Source organism: Aulostomus chinensis, chromosome 23, assembly GCF_037954235.1.
Source record: "Aulostomus chinensis isolate RoL2024-O1b breed Wild chromosome 23, RoL_Achi_v1.0, whole genome shotgun sequence".
Classification (NCBI taxonomy): Eukaryota; Metazoa; Chordata; class Actinopteri; order Syngnathiformes; family Aulostomidae; genus Aulostomus; species Aulostomus chinensis.
Window position 1 is genome coordinate 13021553 of NC_141342.1, and position 16684 is coordinate 13038236.

Below are 16684 nucleotides of genomic sequence, written 5' to 3' on the forward strand. Positions count from 1 at the left end.
AAAAAACAAAGCAAGAATTCATGACATTATAATGTTTGGAACTGTACCTGTTACCTTTCTTGTCCTGTGAAACGACGCTGCACTACATCAGTCTGAAACATCATCAGCTGAAATGAGTCAATTATTTTGGTCCAAGCAGGCCAGTGTGACGGCTCAGGCGCCTGCCGTATTCTTCCCCTGTCATTTAGGGAAGAAAAGTAATCCTCAGGTGACCAATTTTGCATGCTGGTGCCATCTGCTTCTGTACGATAGAGGACAACATGGTTCTTTCCTCAAAGGGTCCTATTTTGTACTTGCCAATTTATTCATGAAGATTTTCATTTTTTTTATTGAAAGTTTGAGAGACATGCTGTTTTATTTTAATGGTCGTTTTGCTGTTATAGTGAGATTTGTTGCTAATATTTAATTCCTTCCATGGTGTCTGACATCCAAAGGGAGCTAAAAATTACAGTTCCAGTGCAACAGTGACTCGCTAGTTTAAAGTTAGCAATATTTTTTGACTCTTATTCTTGCTGAGACTAAGATGATTAGATCAATGCCCCGTCATATGTTCCCATTAAATGTACGAGCGAGGCTCTGTCTAAAGCCTGGCTCTGAATCACTAATTAATGTTTGTTTAACACACACACACACACAAACAACAAAGAAGAAGAAGAAGAAAATCAACAAGTTGTATTTTAAAGAGGCGTATCAAACTGTTCTTGCAATGTTGTTGTTGGTACTCACGATTAATTTCTTACATTTCCTGTCTGTGGAGTGACTCATTCTTCGTATCCAATGGATTCTGGCGCGATACACACATAAACACAATCTTGCATGGTCAGGGACCCACTGAGTCACACTCAGCATGTATATTTTATGGTAACTCAAGCATTTGTGTGTGTGTGTGTGTGTGTGTGTGTGTGTGTGTGTGTGTGTGTGTGTGTGTGTGTGTGTGTGTGTGTGTGTGTGTGAACTGTTGGTGTTGAGAACTGATCTGGTAAACAGCGCGCATGTATGTGTCACATCGAGACAACAATAGCTGTTTTCAGCAAACTCAGGGACCACTTTTGTAGTTTTCAGGTGTAGTATTTCTCCCTCTCTCTCTCTCTCTCTCTCTCTCTCTCTTTCTCTGTCTTTCCTGAACCCATTGAGACATTATGGGCAACGTGTACCACCTTCATCCTTGTCGTCTTCTTCTTCTGCCTCTGCCTAACTCACGTGGACAGAATCTGAGTCGTAAATAAAGCAGCTATTGATTGAAGCACTCAGAATTTTAATAAAGGGTGCGTTGGATTGATGCTAAACCTGCAACAGAGCAAGCTTCCCCATTGACTCTCTGTGATATTGTCTGAATAGCGAGGTCTGTCTCAAAGCCTTTTCTTTTTTTGTTGATGTGGTCTACACCTTGAACACGTCACCCCCTTCCCCCTCGCACAACTCTGAGGATTTTTTCATCGGCACGACAGAAACCTGGCATTAGATAGACGTATTCACTTTCTCATGCACGAAGTCATTTTGGTGATTTTTTTTTTTTCCGGAAAACTTTTTAAAAAAGAGGGGGGGGGGTGTGAGTTAGAGTGCACACTTACGGCAGAATGAGCAAGTGCCTTTCAGAAAGAAGTAAGAGAAATACACAAGCTTTGAGGATGAGTATACTCGTAGACGTGACAAGTACCTGCCTACAAGAGAACTCTTAACTATTCGATAGTGGCTCTTTTGTTGGATATTGCACAAACAAGTGCACTCTTGTGAGGAAATACGCTTGTGACTTATGTAGAAGAGGTGCGGTAGAAATTAGCATTTTTATGCAAGTGACTCTTCATTGTGAATTTCTCTCCCTCGTGTGGTTTCCCACTGTAACCTCCACTTAATTTAACTGTCATGCAGCGATAAAGGGAATTACTGCGACACACGATTTAATTTAGGGCCTCTAACAATACGCGGCAACCTGAACTGATTTCATCGTTATTGTTAAACTCTTGTGGAATTACTGGCGAGCATTTGTTTCAATGAAGATGCTTAACAGAATGGCCTGTAATATCATCAGATTTAGAGAAGGGGGAATTTAAATTGGAATTACCCATCTATTTCAGTTTTTTAAACGATTCAGCTCATTTCACTCTGCCGTCTCATTGTGTTGGTGTGTCTCTTTAGATTACAAGCTGGACTGATACTGTTTCGTTCTATTTAAATTTTTATTCTTTGAAGAGGGAACTGACAGGTAGAGTCGGAGGGAGGAAAGGAGAGGGGGGAGACAGAGGGAGGAGGGGGAAGGCAAATGGAGAAGAGACAAAAGAAGCAAAGGGAAGAAATGAAGGTAGGATATGAAAGAGACAGAGAGAGAGAGAGATGTGCCATAGAGAACAAATGGTTATTTAGTAATAGATGAGGGGCATCAGCTTACACTAAAGGATAAAAAAGGCAGCGGAGCAGGAGATACGCATCTGTCATCTGCTGAGTGCACACACACACGACTACACACACACACTCACACACTCACACACACACACACACACACACACACACACACAGACCAGCTGGTAGAGTGTGATGTAACTAGTGACTATTGTTCACTGGTGTATGCATCTTTCTGCTCTGCTGGCCTGAGATGCTCCCTTCAGACAGACACAGGGAATTTATCTTCCGCCGGAGTTTATTGGCTCTGATTGTTGGATAAATGCGGTCATTCAGTCGAGGTTCATGTGTAGTCTGAAAATGATGAGATGGCAGCTGATGTGATTTAAACTGGACTCATGTTGTTGTTGTTGTTGTTTTTTGCACCAGCCACAGTCACTCGTGTCCTGAGTTATAGACGGAATCATCACGTCGTGATGAAAACATAGTAATTAGAGATGTGCTGTCAAGAAACAAGCACGGAAGTGAAACCGGGGAAAGTTTTCTCATGATATCAGAACTCTGGGTAACTTTTTAAACTTGTTCCTGTTCTTTGGGCCGATCCACTCTTCAGTTCTGGACTTTTGACTCTGAAGTTTGACTGACAGTTCAAACATGAATAAAATCTACTTGATTGTCCTGTTGAGAAAACGCCTCAACCCTTCTCAACATGCTAAACTGGACTACCAAGCTCGCGTACCGGGGGCCACTTAATACGGAGCTGTCGGACAGCTGAATCTGTTTGGGGACATTCATTACTGTTCACTAAAGCAAGAGAACAAGAGACAATACAAGGCAGTTGAAATGATTAATCGTGAAAAGGGGGATGAGGGAGGGAGAGAGAGAAAGAGGGAAAATGTGATCATTGTTCCATGAAGTCTATTTTCTAGGTGAGCAGATATCGGTCTTGGACTGCTCCACAGGGATTTTCCCCAAACATCCTGGAGAGCTGTACAATAATGTTACCTAGTCTGGTGGATGTGGGGTTTTTTTTTGTTTAGTTTTCTTTCTTGTATTCCCGTACCCTGGCAAGGACAGGATGATAAAAGAGAGTCAGTGTTGTTATTCCCTCTGAATGGGACCATTTTAAGCCTCCAGCTCAGTTTTAAATTATTTCTCCTCATTGTAGTAATAGTGTGTGTGTGTGTGTGTGTGTGTGTGTGTGTGTGTGTGTGCAGATGGCAGCTATGAATACAGGTTGAATAGCCTCCAGAGATGAGCGCATCAACGTTTGTGTACTGTACATGCAAACACACACTCTCGCAGCATGTCATTGCCTACATCTTTTTCAAAAACCTCAAACTGACATTCTGGATTCATATTGACGCTCCGCTATTTTTCTCGATCGGCTGTTTTGTTGCCTTTTTTCTACCTTGAAAATTCTTTTTTTCCCCTCTAATCTAATCTGCTCTTTTTTTCCCCTCCTTCCTACATTTCTTCTCCATTTCTTTTCCTCCTCTTCCTGGATGGGATGTGCTTCCCGGTGAAGACTGGCAATATGAGGGTAAGGACTATCTCCTGGTTCCTCATCTGTGGTGCTGGTTTATTAACCTCTGCTGACCCCGGAGAGGGAGAGATTGTTAAGGTGCCATGATTTTAGGATCACACGGCCAGACATAGATGGCCTTTAGCGTCAGGGGCCAGTGTTAAGTGAACCCCTTCACAACATGGTATAAATTTTAAAAAAAAAGAAGCAATGAAACGATGTACCTTCTTGGCAACGACCATATTTTTACTTTATCTCAGTCTCCGACTTCTCAGAATCCAGATTTTATATCCAGACCAAAACATCGCTTAAATCTCTTGTGCCTTATTCGATTGAATTAAAAAAAACCAGCCCTCTTCAAATGCAGTCAGCACTTTTACGAATTCTACAACTACAACTGTTGGCTGCTCCCCTTTTCACCCTTTAAAAGTGTTAGGCTTTATGTTTATTAATAGCATGTAGTGCATTTTTTAAAGAAGATGAAGATGATGTGATACAAATAATCCAAAATATTGGCATAGCCATCACAAAGCCAAAACCACATACACCTGAACTGGATTTCATCCCACTCCACGTCACATTCATGAGGCTTGTTACATTTTGTTTTTAACACTTAATATAGCTGTTCCTCCTTTTTTTCCATCTGTCTTTTGAGTACATTTCCCTTTGCTGCTGGTCTTTCCCTCTCATTATAAAAGTAGAATCTACTGTTAACTCCATTCTTCTTCTCTCCTTCTAACCTTCATCATTTTCAGCACCCTGCTTTTGTGTAATTGCAGGTCTCTCTCTCTCTCTCTCTCTCTCTCTCAATGATACTTACGCTAAACACCCTGCTGCATATAAAATCCAATTCCATTTCCTAGCCTGATACTTGAGCTAACAGCTAGACTGCAAATGAAAGAAACCAACTTTCCATCTTAAATCATTTCCAACTTATCATTCATTAAAATCACACATGTAATTCAGACTTACACTTCAAGGTTTCCAAAAAAAAAAAAAATGATACGATGAAGTGAATTCCCTGAATATATTAATCCTGACTTTGCATTTTATCTTTTTTTTTTTTTTTTTTTTTGACTCTCACAGAATGTAAACTTTCTCGTTCGGGTCCTCCTGCTACCATCGTTGCCATAGACGAAGAGAGTCCCAATGGTAAAGTATTCATTTGTATTCCTTCTTAATCCTCTCCCAGATGTTAAAATGGATCTCTACACCTCTAAGAGAACTTTGTGAGAGTGAAGTTTTTTGTTTTTTTTTAAGATAATCATCATTTAGTACCAAGGTTTAAAGTAAACATGGTTAGATGATCTTGACTTTTTCAGCAGCTGCTGATTGGCGTGTAACCAACACTCATCAATATGCATTAGGAGCGCGCCAACTGGTGTCTGATCTCCTTAAGCTCCCGTGTCAACTCTCCCTCCGTGTGTGAGGGTAGTTAATAAAAATGTGGTGTCGCCACACCAACTCTCTGGCTCGTGGTGCATCATTTTGGAGTCACAGATTCGTCCGGTCTGATTCCTTCAATTTAATTTGAGTTCGTTGCCAATATCCAGGCCCCGAGATCTGAGTATAGTTTTTGCGTGCCTTAGCAAAAGTACTCTGTCACTTACCTGAAAATCATCTTTATTGTCAAGCGCATATTTTTATGTCTCTATATTTCGAGGCAATCTCAAAACATCCCTCTTAGCCTGACCCAGAAGTACACTGACCTAAATGAATCCTTCTGGGGTGACTCACAAAACTTTTATGAGCTCTCAGGATCATTTTCAAACCATTGATTCCCTCCTCCGTGTCCCCTCTCAGACTCGGACGGGAAGTAATTTGGGAAAAAAGATTACTCACCTCTGCGCAGACAGTTGGATAGTGCGATCAATAGAGAATTAGTATAAAAAAAAAACCTAATTTTTATAGTGCAATTTTGCAACAAATGAAGCAGCTAGGCAAGCTGTTTGTTTCAGCCTCAGAGGTCCGTAAAGTGGAAACCCTAAATCACTGGAAACCACACAGAGTATCTGCTATAGAAGGACTGACCTTCTCGATGACAGAGAAGAAAGTCAAAAGTGGCGTAATTAACTTCTTTCAAGGTGAAAAAAAGTTTTGCATATGAACAACAAAAATAATCATAAACACTTACAGGTTGCCGGACAGGACACAAGTTTTCACGGAAGCTCAATTTTTCGGCTTTTGAGCTCTCGTCGGGAGTTACGCTTCAGCTCTGGCTTCTCTTTTCTCTCCTAAAACTCTGATTCAACTTGGCGTGCGTCTCGATTGAACCGTCGGTGAATCAGTTGGTGCGATAACAAGCTCTTGCACACTTGGCCGTTTGACTAGTAAGTTTTTCGGTTGCAAAACAACGTCAGAGAAACGCTGCACGATGATGTTGCAGTGGACCAATTAGCTTTCACTTATTTTCTGTGTGAGTTCTTTGGTCTTTCTGATAAGCTAAGCTAACCAGATGCTTCCTCTGTAGCTTCAGGTATGGATAGCCTTATCTAAAATGTCCCCCCCCCCAACGCAAGTATCAGGAGAAATGCCACTGTTTTCTTAACAGGGTGGGGCTGGGTGGGGTTATCCGGGGGGTGTCAAACGCACACAGGAATGTTCCTCAGTCTCGCTCTTATCTTCAGCCTATAGATTACTGCTCAGAATCGGCGACCTGTCAGAATGTTTGCCGTGTCTGCTTTTCATCAAAGTTTGAAATCGTGACATATCTCTGTAATCCTGACGGACGGAAGCAGAGATTAGTGTGGCTACAGCAGACTGAGACGAGAGCAGCGCCTTCTATCTACCCAGCTGTCACATCTGTATCTTTTGATGGCTTAATGCATCCTGTTACACCATCCCTCTTATTAGTCCTCCTATAGCTCCCATCTTTACTCTGTTTGTCTATTCTTTAGACAATATTCATGATTTTTAGAAATTTTACACAAATACCTCAAGGGCGTTCCAAGGACCATCGTATATTCACACACAGCCCTCACCCAGACATGATTTTTAGTTTGTCTTTGTTCAAGCTGAATGCAGCATTCTATACCATATTGAACAGCTCATTCATTGCTAAACTCAGTCTTTAGCTCATTTAATTGGTTTATTATGTTTCTGCTGCAAAATAATGAGGTTTTTTTTGGGGAGTTTGCTTAAGCCGTTGCCTCTTCTTTTTTATTTTGTCTGATTCTGAGTGCGCGGTACAGAACGCATGAAGCTTCACCTCGACCATTTCAAGAAATGAATTGGGCTTTAAAATCGATCTTTTTCACAGGGTGTTGTCAAATCATAATTCTCCTGTGTGTTCATTCACTCTATACGTACCGAGTGCGTGCGTGCAATAACCTTCCGAACAGGCTCGCTGAAGAGTAATTTTGAGTCGGAATGGTTTGTATTCATGATGCTATGTTTTGCTCTGTGGCTGTGAAATAGTGTTATAGATTTAATAGAGAATCGCGCTTTAGGGTGATTAACTTCAGGAAAAGAGCGAGAGAGAGAGAGAGAGAGAGCGAGAGAGAGGGAGATGAGGAGAAAAAAGTAGAAGAATAACAAGATATAATTTAAGGATTTTTATACTTAAGGAAATGTCTTATAGAAGATAATGTTAGAATTATTGCTCTAATTTCTGATAAAAACGTGGTTAAGATGAACAGATTGATGAGAGAGTGATGGACAATCAAAAACACACACACATACAAGTGTGTACTGTGACATTCCCCTGATGCAGTAAATTTATCATTTAGATATACATCAGCATACACATTGCTCGCATTCATACGGAGTAATTTTCTGCTTTGACATTATTAGAGTGCAGCTGCAGCAGATATTCTCACCTTTATTGATCCCACTTAAGCACAGATCATTCCTTTAGGGTCTCGAGACCAAATGTAATACATGTTAATTCAAAGAGGACGTTAGCGAAAGCCTACCAGCCATAAAATGTGAAGTGGAACGCTCATGTCGGCACATTGAAATTCAGCAGTCGAGGGTGAAATACATCTTATAAGAAATGTATAAAAGCTTTTATTCCGTCCTGATAATGAAGTTAACCGATCTGAATTGTCCTCTTTGGTTTGTACCTTTTTCACCATTGATGTTGGAGGATGCGTGTGGTGGATGATGCGGTTATTTGATCGTAAAAAATATCTAAAAAATCACAGTGAACTTGTTTGTCTACATATTGTTTAAGAAGTTAGATTTACTAAGTTTGTTTACTAAGAAGTTAGTCAAATTTACTACATTGATCCGACCAAAAATTGGCTTTGAGTTGGACCGACTGAAATTGACCTTTTAGACTAACGCGCCTAGATAATTAGGCTGGGGGTTGATTTATTCAGGCACATCTAAACGGACGCTCTGTGCCTGATCTGTAAGTCCAGCTGAAGTATTTAACCAGAAAGTCAAACCATGACTATTCAAGCAGGAATTGAAAAAGGAGGCTTTTCTCCACAGATTAAAAGACAAACTTGCAGCTGTCTCATTTTGAGGAGTTGTCAGTTTTTCCTCAATAGTCTCAAGTTTAAGCTCAACAGTGCTTGCTGCTTGCTAACATGTTTTCGTAATTGATGCAAAAGGTGAACTGGATTGTAGTTTGATTGTAAGGCAGCATGCAGCCAGCTACAGTCCCAGGGGTGGACGCGGTTAAACCGATTCCTCCTCGGTTCTTGGACACTGGAACCTTGTCCAGTCACAGCCTAATCAATAACATGCTTTAACTGAAGCTCCGTTGCAGCTCTGCATGTAAATCCGCAAAGTGCTGCTCAGCCGATTGTAACCCCCGATCCACAATATCACAACCAAACTACTACTGTACATTAATAATGCACGCAATACCTTCATACCAGATAAAATGGAATAGTCTTATTTATCTCCAACTTTGAGTCGGTTATCCTTTACTTCTTGGCCAATTCTTTTCAAACCTCTGGAGAACCTTATGACAAGGAAAGCACATCTATGCCTCCACACATTCAACATAGCTTTAGGCTACGAACACTTTTTGTCTAGTTTCAATACCTGTAACTACATTGATTGGGCTCTTAGTGCTGCCAAAAGAGGTTTGTTTGTTTTTTTAGGGGAAATGCTGAATTAACACCATCGCTGATGTAACAAGGTCTCGCTGATGCCTGAAACGCTGAATTAAAACTTCATCGCAGCTGTTAACAGTTGACCTGTGGACTGTATCTGCACAGAAAATGTTCATTTGGGGTAATTTATCAAATGTAAAATTTGATCAACAAATCCACTGATCTAACTGAGGTCATATGAGGTTATTTCTAACTGCCTCTGATTTACACCTTCTCCTGAAATTCTATTTCTCCCTCCCTCCTTCGAGAGTTGAGGGAGGAGCCTGGTATCGATCGTTTGCCAGTCACATATCCTTGGCTGACACCTCAGCAGTGTCGTCACATTCAGTTAAGCTAACGTGCTATTAGAATAACATTAATGCAGCGCCACTATGCTCATTTTCTCTCTGTTATCATAAGTTTTCTTTTTACACTCATCACCCTCTCATGTTCTCGACTCAATTACTTTTGCTATCACTCTCATTTCTTTCTCTAATTGTTCTTTTGATTTGACAATAGTCTCTCTCTCTCTCTCTCTCTCTCTCTCCCTCTCTCCTGTCTTGCTACAGCATCATGCAGTTGTTCCTGCGTGCTTTAACACATGGGTCATTTTAATCAGGTAGTGCTGAGCACAGTATTCACTCACATATCCTATAAAGTGAGGTCACAGTGAAAAAGAGCCCATTTATATTGGACGGTCTATGAAATTAGATTGGATACAGTAACACAAGGTGCAAGAACTATCTAGCTCTTTCTTCTTTGCTTGGACTTATGTTTTTTTTTTCCATTCATTTTGCAAGACACAAGCAGAAAAACCAGATGAGAGATTGCCAAAAGATGGCATGGACAGAAACTCTCTTAATGAATTCCATTTTCCATCCTATTTTCCATTTAAAGAAAACCAATTTCATCAAACTCCAAAGTTTATTCAACGTCAGCAAATCACAGCAAGGCATTTGACGTGGTTCCTATGGTGGCACACAAGGCCATGACCCAATTTGATGTCAGGCAGATCAGATAGAAGAACGTTCAGCATGCATGTGTGTGTTTACACATTTGTCTTTATTTATGTTGTTGCACCTATGTAGATACCGTTGCGATTCAAAGGAACAAAAAGCATCTGTGAAATAAGCATGAAAAAATTAACTAGTTTGAAACCAAACCCTGGCGTCACAAAGATACGAACCTGCTCAGAGCCGTAGCGTACAACTTACAATATTCTGATGAATATACTTCAGAGGAAATTGAAATAATCTTCTCATGTTTGTCTGTCCTACAAAAACCATTGACTTAGGGGGAATGGCTTTGTTCAGGGGGCTTCAGTCATACTAGAAAGCACCAGCGTATCAACAACACATCAAAGAGAATATATGAAGAGTACTAGTGCAAGGGCACTGACTGTATTTCCAACCAAGGCAACTTCAGCCAAACCTGATACAAAAAATAGCAAATTTTAACTAATTTGAATTGATCCAAATTTTATGGGTTCCTCTCATTGCCATGCCACAGCACTCCACCAAGCAAATCAGTTTTTGTGTAATCCTGCTGACAGATAAAGAGACAGACTGCACTGAAAACATGATCTTCTTGGTAGAGGTAATGAGTTGCCTTCCAATATTACTGTCTCTGTCTACTTTTGCATCATTTCACCAAAACAACTCCAGAAGTATGACTAGGTAATAAAAAATGGAAGCATTTAATATTCTTTCAAGGCAATTGCTCAACTTGACAGACTTACATTCTGTAAGCCGTCTTTTTCTTTGATTTTCCTGTGTATTTATACCATTATTGTATTACATATATTGTATTTGTATTTACATGTAGGTACACATGCTGTGGTAACATTTAGGGGCTCAATAAAGTATTTCTGATTGTAAAAACGCACATATAAAAAGTGAGGCCATTATGCATGATTCCTTTTCTGATTGGACGGCAGCGTCACGTGATACAAAATGGCGGCGACATCGATGAGCCGAGCGGGAACCTGCTTCGTTCTCAGCGCGAAGAAATGGATTTAAACGCACCGAGGATGTTCGGTACCCGTATGGCTTTATTACGGAAAGAATAAAAAAAAAGTCAGTAAAGTTCCGGGGCTTTATTGCAAGGCTCGTAAGAGGGAGATATTCACGCTTGAACGGACCGAGCGGTTAGCTTCCGAGAGCTTGTTCCCGCGAGTTAATCGGTTCTGCCATTACAAAGTAAAGGGATAATAAATAACAAGACGGTTACTGTCGGTAGGTAACGCGTTACTGGGTACAATAACGGAAGTAATACCACATACTTTTGATAAGAAATTGTGAATTTACTCCGTTAACTTCTGACAGTAATGCATTACTGTAAGATAAGTAGTACATACATACAAAACATATTCAATTACTTTACTACACATTCTGTTAGAATACATACTAAACCACACAGCCCAGAAGTGATAAGAACAAGCAGTACTTTCATCAGCAAATATTATTTGATTAAAATGGCTTGTTTAACTGTGAAAGGAGGAGCTAGTGAGGCTCCTAAGCTTCCTAAAAAACTAATTGTTAGTACTTATTAACACTCCAATATCAGTCTGGTTTAATATGGGGGGGGGGGGGGGCTGCTTAGTGACTCTTCACTTTGCTTGTATTTTGAGTGTAATTCCTTTGCCACAAGAGACTAAACACATAATAAACAAAGCTAAAGATGAGTCTGTCCATGGGATGTGGTGTTAATTTAGCTTCAAGTAAGAACAAGCAAAGTGTGTGTGTGTGTGTGTGTGTGTGTGTGTTAAAAGGCAGATGCTGAGTGAAATTATCCAGCAACTTTAGTCAAACAGGCATGTAAACTCCCACTGGTTCTAACATATATCCTAAACAACTCTGCAGTGTGGCTGAGGGATGGTTGTGTGTTCAAACACATAATAGTGCTTTGATTAATAATGCAGGATATAGAGCTGGTTAATGGGTCTCTTATGATTTGGAGCTGCACAGAGTCAAACAGCTGAATGTGAGTCTAAATTGTTTTACCCTCCACCTCTGATGGCAGCGTATTTTTTTTTTTTCTACCCAGCAATTGGTTTATAAAAGTGCTTCAAAAATCAAATGAGCGAGCAGAAACCTTTATTTTTTCCACATATCGTTGGCTTGTACCAGAGTTTTCCAGTTACTTTCGCAAATATAAAAAAAACAAATCTTTGGGTGTATATCTTCTATACCATCTGCCTATCTTCTCAAGAAAGTGACCTTGTTTGCTGTAACTTGGCTTTGTGCTGACTGAGAGATAATATGAATATCTCGGAAATAACAGCTGACATATTCTATTCAAATTATGTCTTATCTTTCTATTATATTCCTGTAACTCTCTCTCTCTCTCTGCCTCTTTCACCGCTTCTCTCATTCCTGATTTTGCTTCACCGCCCACAGTTTACGATATTAAATGAATCATTTTATTCCATCTGCACTGCCTGTCTTATTAAAATGTTTACTTGTATTTCTCTTTGCTTAAAGTGAAGATCATGCAGATGAAAGCTGGGACCTTTAGCTCTCCCCCCTCATCTCTCTCTCTCTCTCTCTCTCTCTCTCTCTCTCTCTCTCTCTCCAATATGAATTTATTTTATGTTCCAGTTGGCCTTCCAGCTATAACCCTCCCCCTAGCTCTCCCAATTCAATCTCTCTTTGCTCTTTTTCTCTTTGTCCTCCAACTCAACCTACATGTGATTTCCAAGTATCATTAATTGAAGAAAATCTGAGCAGTCGAGGTCTATTCTGTGAAAGTGGCAAAAGCAGTATTTCTAGGAACACTCACTGGTGGGTTGATGGAGGTGTTTTTGTATACTCTGACAGGAACATTGTTGGTCGAGAACATGCAGATAAACGGCATGGCGGAGGGTCCAGACCGAACCATCTCTTTATCTCTGAGGGACAACCATGACTACTGGGTGATTCTGGACCCTTCCAAGCAAGCTCTTTACCTCAACAGCACTGGACGGGTTCTGGACAGAGATGTAAGATGATATTTTGCAAGACAATATATATATAGTGTCTCTAATTTCTGTAAATTGCCAAAAATGATGTTTGTTAAATGAATTACGGACCAATAAATATCTTTTTTGTGCCAAGCAGCACCAGACAATTTGATAACACATTCTGATCCTCTTGATTCCACTTCACAACATTAAATAAATAGTCAAATCTGTCACACTAATTAGTTGTTTCTCAAATGAAAAATGACGAAACTGCGCTTTGTTTTGTTTTTCAACAAAGAAACGTTCTTTTTTCCTCTGGAACATTTTTTTCTGTTTCACTTGGCTACAGACAATAAATATGGCAGAAGCAATCTCCTTGGTTCTCTCACTTTTTTTTCCTCCAGCATCTGCTATTATGAGGACATTTTTGCTCCATCACCATAGTGGAAAAGCCTCCTGCTGCTATTTTGTTCCCTAGAATAATCCATAATCTCGAAATAGGATTTGTCCCAAACTTCATCTCCACAGTAGTATTTTTTATTTTTTTTTAGGCCTTGTACCTTTTAACCATTTATCTGTTTCTGTGTGTGTGTGTGTGTGTGTGTGTGTTTTTTCCAGCCCCCCTCGTATATTCAGTCGATTGTGGTTCAGGTGCAGTGTACCAATGAGCTGGTGGGTACTGTGATACTACACGAGGTACGCATCGTTGTTAGAGACCGCAATGACAACGCACCGCGCTTCCAACAGCCAAGATACTACGTTGCAGTGAGTGAGGTAAAACACTCCCACAGTGTCTCACATGCACACACACACACATACACACACACATACGCATGTAAAAATCTCACAATGTCTCACACACATAAACATACACACGCGCACAATCTCAAAAAGAGCCAGTCAAGAGCTAGTTATAGCACTTATCCTGCAATGGCACTGTCAATCATGCTGAGCCTGCAGGTCATAGGAGTGAGTTATAGACCAGAAGTACACCTGTGTATTTGTACTCCACCAGCTTTTTTTCCATGCTTCTCTGTGGGGTTATGTATGTTACTGAACTGACATAAACAGTAATGTCATTCGGCTTGTATGTGTGCGCTGCCGTGTGTTTTAAAGTCCAGCTGAAACAATATTTTGAAAGCCTGTGGCATCATCCAGACTGCTAGACCAAATCCGATTTCTGATCCATTCAGAGCTTTTCCTGATTGATTTAAGACGGTCTCCGTGACCAAAACCCATCTGATTTGCAAATCTAATGCAAACCACATTTTGATTTGGTTTTGTAATCTTTCTGAAATCAGGTTTCTACAGATGCGATGTCTTTTGCATCACTTAGGACTTGTTTCTCCGTGGACATAAGCCACTTTAAGACCGGGTCCTCTGGGTAGTTTGGTTACATCTGCCTGCAGTCAGAATGATACCTAGCTACTGTATCATGCCATGTTTCAGAGTGAAACAGCGTAGAGACACAGAAAATAAAGTTGGCAGGAATTTGATTGGAACTCAGAAGAGTGGGTGTGTCCAGCAGGGAGGGAGAGAGAGAGAGAGAGAGAGAATCTGGATCACTCACAGATTCCACGTCAACATGAATAAATTGAATCTACAGAGAGGAAACTGGGTTTGACATGGTGAACGCCATCAAACGACGACATAAGATTTTTGGCTGTCTGGCTTACGAATATGTCCTTGGCACGAGCCGCTAAATGTTGAAGATTGATTGATAGGTGGGTTTAATTTTTTTCCCCACACATTTTTCTTCTTATTTTATGTTCATTAGAAGTCAACAAAATAAACTTTCACCAAGCGATGAAGACCCAAACACCCTCCCCTCCCTGGCAACATTCTCGGCAACACAGAATAAAACAAAAAAAGAAAAAAAACACAATCATGAAATAAAATAAGTGAGAATAATCAGCACTACATATGGCATGTCACAGTATTACCGGTTGAAATATGCTCGTTCATGCTTGAGTAAGTACACCTCATATTTTCTCTTACACTAAGAAATACTGATTGATTTTGATGCGAAGATTAAAAAGAAATTTATCCATCCATCCATTTTCTACTGCTTATCCTGTTAAGGGTCACGGGGTAGGGGTGGGGGGTGGAGCCTATCCCAGCAGCCCTCAGGCGAGAGGCGGGGTTCACCCTGGACAGGTCACCAGTCCATCACAGGTCCAACACATACAGACAGACAACCATTCACACTCACACCTACGGTCAATTTAGAGTATCAATCAGCCTCGTCCTCTCTTGATGTCTTTGGACTGTGGGAGGAAGCTGGAGTACCAGAGAGAACCCACGCAGGAACAGGGAGAACATGGAGACTCACACAGAAAGATCCTGTGCTGGAGCCAGGACTTGAACCTGGAACCTTCCTGCTGTGAGGCGACAGTGCTGAACCACCGTGCCGCCCATATTAAATAGAAATCGATTTATGTAATGTTTTCTTAGGTGTACATTTTCCAATGGAAGAACTATATGATGAAGGAGCTGCCCTTTCCTTTTCAGCTCATCTTTAATTAAAAAAAGAAAAGAACAACAAATCAGCTGTCAGATTAAAGTTGAAGGTCACCAGTAGAGAAAAAACAGAGTTTTTAGTTAGAAATGGAAGAGATCTAATTCTGTTATTTTTAGGCTTCCAGAATAGTCATTAAGATGCCAATCCAGTGATTCGTGTGTCCTCCAGAGTCTTGGGAAGCAGAATTGAACTAGAGGATGTTCGAACTAACACTAGATGAGGATACATGTAGTCTGCTGCTAGCACAGACCCAGGCGGACCCAGTAGAATATCTCATTATGCAGGTTTCCACCGCCTGTCCAACTCAATCCGTCCTCTCAACCTCTCTCTTGGCCCGTCTACTTCTTTTTTTTTCCCTCTGCTTTTGCAGCTCTTGCTTTCCCCCCTGTACCCTTTCACCACTCCCAGTTGTTCATTATGTCACCTTTTGTCAACCTCTACACTTAATATATTTCTCATAGAGCCCCCCCCACCACTACACACACACACACACACACACACACACACACTTTCTCATTTTAACAGTGGAGATTATTCCATCCACCCATAAAGGAGATACATCATTTAAAAAAGCCCGCTGGATTACGATTATCCTGCCAGGGGAAGTTAAATGTGGTCTGAGTGATGGTAGTGTATTTTTTAAAGTAAGAAATCTGTTGGGATGAAACTGATGCCTGCCACAAAACAGTTGTGATGTTTAAAAACAGACCTGACGAGAGAATGTATGCGCCACTAAACCCTGAACCAGGCGTAAGGGCAGGTAAAAATATCAATATGGTAGTATATCGCCATACTTTTCTTCCCGATGCAATATCAATTTTCCAGCTCGAAATATTGTTATGTTTTTTTTTTCTCCTGCATGATAACTTCTATTTTAGACGAACTGTAAATAAAATACGACTTTGGCTCCTCTGTCCTGGTAGTTGTTGCAGTACTGTAAGAATAAGGCACACTTCACTTCTTCAATGTGCTCTTCATGCAAATAGCATTCAGATACAGTCATACTGAATTCAGGACACTTTTAATTGGAATAATTTTGACCCATTTTGCCCTCAGTAATTATCGGTATCATCTGATGTATATACACCCAGCAACTTGTATTTTCAGCTCTGTTTTTAATTTTTCAGTCAACCATGTAGAATATCGCAATAGATCAGGATATCGTGATACTGCGATACCATCATATCATGACGCAAGTATCGAGAGAAGAATTAAATTGTGAGGTCCTTGCCAGTACTCAGCCCTCACCAGACATTTTATCATTGTAAATATGTTTTTTTTTTGCCTGCTGTGATACACAATTGTTCCATGTT

The 16684-nt window shown here is 40.5% G+C and overlaps 1 protein-coding gene across 1 annotated transcript in view; it reads left to right on the forward strand.

The window, feature by feature from the left end:
* LOC147239653 (protocadherin-15-like) overlaps nucleotides 1–16684 on the forward strand; it is a 171626-nt gene that overhangs the window by 35549 nt on the left and 119393 nt on the right. The window contains exons 3-6 of the mRNA XM_086194725.1: nucleotides 3866–3880; nucleotides 4949–5014; nucleotides 12729–12889; nucleotides 13469–13624. Coding sequence (XP_086050851.1) covers nucleotides 3866–3880; nucleotides 4949–5014; nucleotides 12729–12889; nucleotides 13469–13624 — 398 coding nt within the window. The remainder of the gene's footprint in view (nucleotides 1–3865; nucleotides 3881–4948; nucleotides 5015–12728; nucleotides 12890–13468; nucleotides 13625–16684) is intronic.